General features: G+C 45.0%; 1 protein-coding gene across 2 annotated transcripts in view; it reads left to right on the top strand.

Moving 5' to 3' along the window:
* Positions 1–6,347, top strand: part of LOC137880728 (DDB1- and CUL4-associated factor 1-like) — a 17,430-nt gene continuing 11,083 nt past the window's right edge. For both annotated transcript variants that reach the window (XM_068722240.1, XM_068722238.1), the window contains exons 1-8: positions 1–190; positions 1,661–1,857; positions 2,123–2,199; positions 2,788–2,861; positions 3,280–3,393; positions 3,668–3,805; positions 4,391–4,915; positions 5,953–6,054. In XM_068722240.1, coding sequence (XP_068578341.1) covers positions 1,667–1,857; positions 2,123–2,199; positions 2,788–2,861; positions 3,280–3,393; positions 3,668–3,805; positions 4,391–4,915; positions 5,953–6,054 — 1,221 coding nt within the window. In that variant the 5' untranslated portion in view covers positions 1–190; positions 1,661–1,666. The remainder of the gene's footprint in view (positions 191–1,660; positions 1,858–2,122; positions 2,200–2,787; positions 2,862–3,279; positions 3,394–3,667; positions 3,806–4,390; positions 4,916–5,952; positions 6,055–6,347) is intronic.

Below are 6,347 nucleotides of genomic sequence, written 5' to 3' on the forward strand. Positions count from 1 at the left end.
AGAAGTTTTTGAAAAATAAACGTGAGACTTTTCATATTTTCTGAACACGTTGTGTTTGCTTTCCGGCAAAAAAAACAAAAACAAAAACAAAGAAACACAGTTATCGGAAGTGAGGAAAACCACCGTAGAAGAAGAAGAATACGAAGTAGAAGTAGAAGTAGTAGAAGAAGAAGGAGCAGCTCTTCTTCAGGTGAGTTTGACATTTTAAAAACAGTGAAGTTGCTGCTAGCTGGAGCTGTTTGTGTGACATGAGGCGACACGCTGCTAGTTAGGATCAGAACTCTTCTTCTAGTTAACCCGTTCACCCGTTAACCCGTTAACCGGAGGACGAGGAGGAACGTTAAACACGAACGAGACGTTACGAACGTTAAACACTCACTCACGAGTTAGCGCAGTTAGCTAACTGCTAACTGTCACCTCGTTAGCTAAACGCTCAGATAAGCAGAGTGTCCTCGAGAGACAGCTGCCTCTCTCCTGTCTCTCTGTCTCTCTCCTGTCTGTCTGTCTGTCTCTGTCTGTCTGTCTGATGTCTCAGCGTCGAGCCTCACTGAGACTTCTGGTGAGTTTTAGGAAACTGAACTCATCAAAACAGAGATTTTAAAGAAGTACTTTCATCTAAAGTATTTCAAAACGAATACTGTGTTGTGAGTAAACGAAGCATACTTAAGTACAAAAGTATTGTCTTAAAAATTACCAAAAGTATTGTGTCTCATTTCACAATAAATAAGATATATCTTCAATTTTAAATATAGACTTTAATAATAGACTTATTTTAACACTCTTTGTTTGCTTGTTTATCATATATTGTAAATATTAATATTTGTGTGTGTGTATTTATATATATATATATATATATATATTTATTTATTTAAATGATGTCTTATACTATTGCACTGTGTTGATTGTGCGTACTATACTTCATTTATTTATTCTTATTGATCAGATACATTAATGTGTAACCATGTCTAATATTACAGCTGGTAAAGGTGGCGTTACTTTAAACTACTTTACATACTGTCAGGTATCTTAATTTATAAAAACACGTCACTATTTATTAGTTGATTTATGTTATGATAAATAATCATAATCTACTAACGTCAACTAAACGTAGTGGAGTAAAAAAAAGTACAACATCATCTTCATCTCCAGATTTTTATTCCTGTTTAACTTTATTCACAGCATCTCTGCCACCGTTTGATTATTATTATTATGATTTATTGATATTATTATACTTCTTACCTCAATGAATAAGACGTAACATCTCAACGTAACATTAGTGTCTCAGTACAGGTGATGGGAAGAATTATTACCATGTTTTTATTTAATTTTTGTGAAAATCGTGCCTTAGTTTTGTGGCTAAAATGTAAAATAACGATGAAACATGAACGAAGGAAGTTTCTTTACTTCGTCCCCTGATGTCACACTAATGAACTTCTTCTTCTTCTTCTCCTGCGTAGCTCGACGTCCCGACAGAGTTTATTGTAAAGAAACAAAGTTTAGATTATTAGTCTTTTCATTTTTCTGCAAAATCACATAAAATATAGAGAAAACTTTACAAACAACACAGTCGATGTAAAACCTGTTCATGGAGTTCAACATGATGGTTTACTCCTCCTCCTCCTCCTCCTCACTTGTCCCTCTCTCTCTTCTGGTCCTCCAGGCATCGATGTCTTCCCCAGAAGAAGAACAGTCGTCTGCCATGTCGTCTGCTCTGTCGTCTGCTCTGTCGTCTGCGTTGTCTGCGGCCGTGTCGGCTGCCATGGCGGTGGACTCGAAGGCGGACCTCGCCGCGCTGCTGGACGAATGGGAGGAGGCGCAGCAGGGGACCACGGAGCAGCTGGTGTCCATCCTCACTAAGTTAGCATTACAAAATATCTAGATCTCATGTCTCCTCTCTCCTGTCTCCTCTCTAATGTCTTGTCTCTCTCGTGTCTCCTCTCTCTTGTGTCTCGTCTCTTGTCTCCTCTCTCGCTTGTTTCCTCTCTAATGTCTCGTCTCTCTCGTGTCTCCTCTTTCTTGTGTCTCGTCTCTTGTCTCCTCTCTCTCTTGTCTCCTCTCTAATGTCTCATCTCTAATGTCTCCTCTCTCTCTTGTCTCCTCTCTCTTATCTTGTCTCCTACAGAATGTCTGAGCTGATTGAGCGAGAGACAGGAGAGTACCACAAAGCGGATCCTGATCCGTTTGACGACCGTCATCCAGGTCTTCATTGTCTCTTGTTTCTAAAGAACTCCTTTAGTGTCACAGACCGTCTGTTAGCCTGTTTGTCTGTTAGCCTGTTTGTCTGTTAGCCTGTTTGTCTGTTAGCCTGTTTGTCTGTTTGTCTGTTTGTCTGTTTGTCTGTTTGTCTGTTTGTCTGTTAGCCTGTTTGTCTGTTTGTCTGTTTGTCTGTTTGTCTGTTTGTCTGTTTGTCTGTTTGTCTGTTAGCCTGTTTGTCTGTTAGCCTGTTGTCTGTTTGTCTGTTAGCCTGTTTGTCTGTTAGCCTGTTTGTCTGTTAGCCTGTTTGTCTGTTAGCCTGTTAGTCTGTTTGTCTGTTAGCCTGTTTGTCTGTTTGCCTGTTAGTCTGTTTGTCTGTTAGCCTGTTGTCTGTTTGTCTGTTAGCCTGTTTGTCTGTTAGCCTGTTTGTCTGTTAGCCTGTTTGTCTGTTAGCCTGTTAGTCTGTTTGTCTGTTAGCCTGTTTGTCTGTTTGCCTGTTAGTCTGTTTGTCTGTTAGCCTGTTTGTCTGTTAGCCTGTTAGCCTGTTAGTCTCTGAATGAAGCGCCAGTTAATCTTTCTGATTGGTTCTTGCAGGACGAGCAGAACCAGACTGCATGCTGGGACAGCTCCTGAAGATGCTCTTCATGAATGACGACTTCACTAATGCGGTGAGGACCGTTCATTCTCTTTATTCAATCGTTTGATGTATGAACCTCTCACACGTTTAAAAAAGTTCCCTAAAATGAATAAATGAAATACAAATATTTATTCATAAACGCAACTAACGATTATGTTATTGATTTAATTGATCAATCATTTGGTTTATTAAATGTAGTAAAATAGTGAAAAATGTCTGAAACCCAAAAATACTTCTAGAGAGAAAGTCTGCAATGTGTCTGTGACAATAATCAATAACTATTAGTCTGTTGGCTCATGCGTGTAAATTTAGTTTCACTTCATTCACTCATAAATATGGACCCTTTTATAATAAAACACCATAATCTAAATGTAGCAGTGTAACCATCAACACTTGTATTGATGGTTGGTGATGTAAAGTGAGTTGACTCGCTCTGATTGGTTCTCCAGCTGATGGACACGTACATCATGACCAGCGGAGAGCTGAGCCTCAACACCGCCGCCTGTCGCCTGCTGCAGAACATCGTGCCGGGTCTGGAGACCGCCGTCGTGTTCCAGGAGAAGGTGAGGAGACCACAGACCCGCGGTCTGAAGTACTTCAGATTCACCCCAGCAGGTCACATGTCCACTGACGATAAAGAAAATATCATAATAATATTATTCAGAAGACAGAGTGACATGTTGACGTGTTACAAAGAAGTTCCTCCCTCCTGAAACACGTGAACACACACATTAATAAACACGTAAATATGTGTACGACTACGTTATGGTGTAATGTCAGTCTGAATGCTAACGCGTTAGCGACGCTCGGTCACCTAGCCTCTGTGTCATGTGACAGGAAGGTCTGGTGGAGAAGCTGTTCAGCTGGGCCCGAGAGGCGGAGCGACCGCTGAGCGTCTTCTCTACGGGTCTGTTAGCCAGAGCCATGAGCAACCAGGAAGTAGCAGCGAGCTACAGGGAGGAGAACGCTCTGCTGGTGGGTCACACACACACACACACACACACACACACACACACACACACACACACACACATATAAAACAATTTTTCACTTGTCCCTACTCCTTCTCCTCACTCTTTCCTCCTTTTCCTCACTTTTTCCTCCTCTTCTTCCCTTTTCCTCACTCTTTCCTCCTCTTCTTCCCTTTCCTCACTCTTTCCTCCTCTTCTTCCCTTTCCTCACTCTTTCTTCCTCTTTTTCCTCACTCTTTCCTCCTCGTTCTCCTTTTCTTCACTCTTTCCTCCTCACTCTTTCCTCCTTTTCCTCACTCTTTCCTCCTCACTCTTTCCTCCTTTTCCTCACTCTTTCTTCCTCTTTTTCCTCAATCTTTCCTCCTCCTCCTCACTCTTTCCTCAATCTTTCCTCCTCCTTGTCCTCCTTTTCCTCACTCTTTCCTCCTCCCTCTTTCCTCTTTTTCCTCAATCTTTCCTCCTCCTCCTCCTCCTCCTCCTCACTCTTTCCTTATACTTTCCTCCTCCTCACAGGAGGGTGATGTGGTTATTTCATACTGAATGAAGCTCCTCATGATTCTAACATCTCTGGTTTAATCTGAACTTCCAGGTTCCGATCATGATCCAGCGGCTTCACGAGCTGCAGATCGAAGAGGCCCAGAATCTACCTCAGGACCCCCAGACCTCTAGGACGGAGGGGGAGGACACGGGGGAGGAAGGAGGGAGGAAAGGGGGAGACGGAGGGAGCGGCAGGACGGCGTCGAAGGCCAAACCCAGAATCCAGAAAAACAGCTCAACACGGCTTCTACCGGACTTTGTTTACCAGGCGAGGCCGGCGTCCTCCAGGGAGACGGAGGGAGGAGGAGGAGGAGGAGGAGGAGGAAGAAAGAGACGGGCAGTGATGGAGAACGGGAGGAAGGCCAAGCAGAAACTCAACTCCTGCATGACCGAGGAGGAGGAGGAGGAGGACGAGGAGGAGAGACGCGATTCCAGCGACCAGCCGTCCAGCAGCGCCTCCTGGTCCGAGGTGAGCTCCATGGTGATTGGCTCCGACTACCGCCTCTCACCGCTGAGCCCGCCCACAGAGCAGAGGCTCATCCTGCAGTATCTGACACCGCTGGGAGACTACCAGGAGGTGAGACTACACACACACACACACACACACACACACACACACACACACACACACACACACACACACACACACACACACATATATATATACATACACATACACACACACACACACACACACATATATATACACACACACACACACACACATACACACACACACACACACACTTTAACAGTCTGGAGAAAGTGTGGTGAGGAGCTACGTGTGTTTGAAAAGCGCCTTGTGTGGACATTTGTCTTTAATGCTGTCCTCCTCTCTCTGTCCTCTTCACTCTGTCCTCACTCTTTCCTCTCTCTGTCCTCCTCACTCTGTCCTCCTCTCTCTGTCCCTCTCTCTCTGTCCTCCTCTCTCTGTCCTCTTCACTCTGTCCCCCTCTCTCTGTCCTCTCTCTGTCCTCCTCTCTCTGTCCTCACTCTGTCCTCTCTCTGTCCTCCTCACTCTGTCCTCCTCTCTCTGTCCCTCTCTCTCTGTCCTCTTCACTCTGTCCCCCTCTCTCTGTCCTCACTCTGTCCTCTCTCTGTCCTCCTCACTCTGTCCTCCTCTCTCTGTCCCTCTCTCTCTGTCCTCTTCACTCTGTCCCCCTCTCTCTGTCCACTCTCTGTCCTCCTCTCTCTGTCCTCACTCTTTCCTCTCTCTGTCCTCCTCACTCTGTCCTCCTCTCTCTGTCCCTCTCTCTGTGTCCTCCTCTCTCTGTCCCTCTCTCTGTGTCCTCCTCTCTCTGTCCTCCTCTCTCTGTCCTCCTCTCTCTGTCCTCCTCTTTCTGTCCTCCTCTCTCTGTCCTCTCTCTGTCTCTCTCTCTGTCCTCCTCTCTCTGTCCTCCTCTCTCTGTCCCTGTCCCTCTCTCTGTCCTCCTCTCTCTGTCCTCTCTCTGTCCTTCTCTCTCTGTTCTCCTCTCTCTGTCCTCCTCACTCTGTCCTCCTCACTCTGTCCTCTCTCTGTCCCCCTCTCTCTGTCCCCCTCTCTCTGTCCTCCTCTCTCTGTCCTCCTCACTCTGTCCTCTCTCTGTCCCCCTCTCTCTGTCTGTCTCCACACAGCTGCTGGCCGTCTTCATGCAGTTGGACACTCGCTCGTTGCTGATGAACTACATCGACGTCAGGGAGACTAAAAACGTCCAGCTCACGTTTGACGCTCTGCTGGTAAGACGGTTGTCCTCAAAAGTCACTAATCAAAGTAACGCACTTTATTATGCTCCCAGTTCAAACGTCTGACGGTCTTTGAATGCAACACTGAACATCCTCTATTCATAGGAGGATATCTAAAGTAAAGTTCTTTAAAACGTACTGATTAGAGACACATCAGGATCATTCTGTCGTGAAGCATTTATTAATGCTGTAAAAGTTCTGAGCAGTAAACAGGTCTCCATTACATAAACACAAACCTCTTCAGTTATCTCTCTAAACACAGTGTCTATGAGGATTATTCAGACCAA

This window comes from Cebidichthys violaceus, unplaced genomic scaffold (genome assembly GCF_023349555.1).
Source record: "Cebidichthys violaceus isolate CVI_PGR_0920_01 unplaced genomic scaffold, fCebVio1.0.p SCAF_29, whole genome shotgun sequence".
Lineage (NCBI taxonomy): Eukaryota > Metazoa > Chordata > Actinopteri > Perciformes > Stichaeidae > Cebidichthys > Cebidichthys violaceus.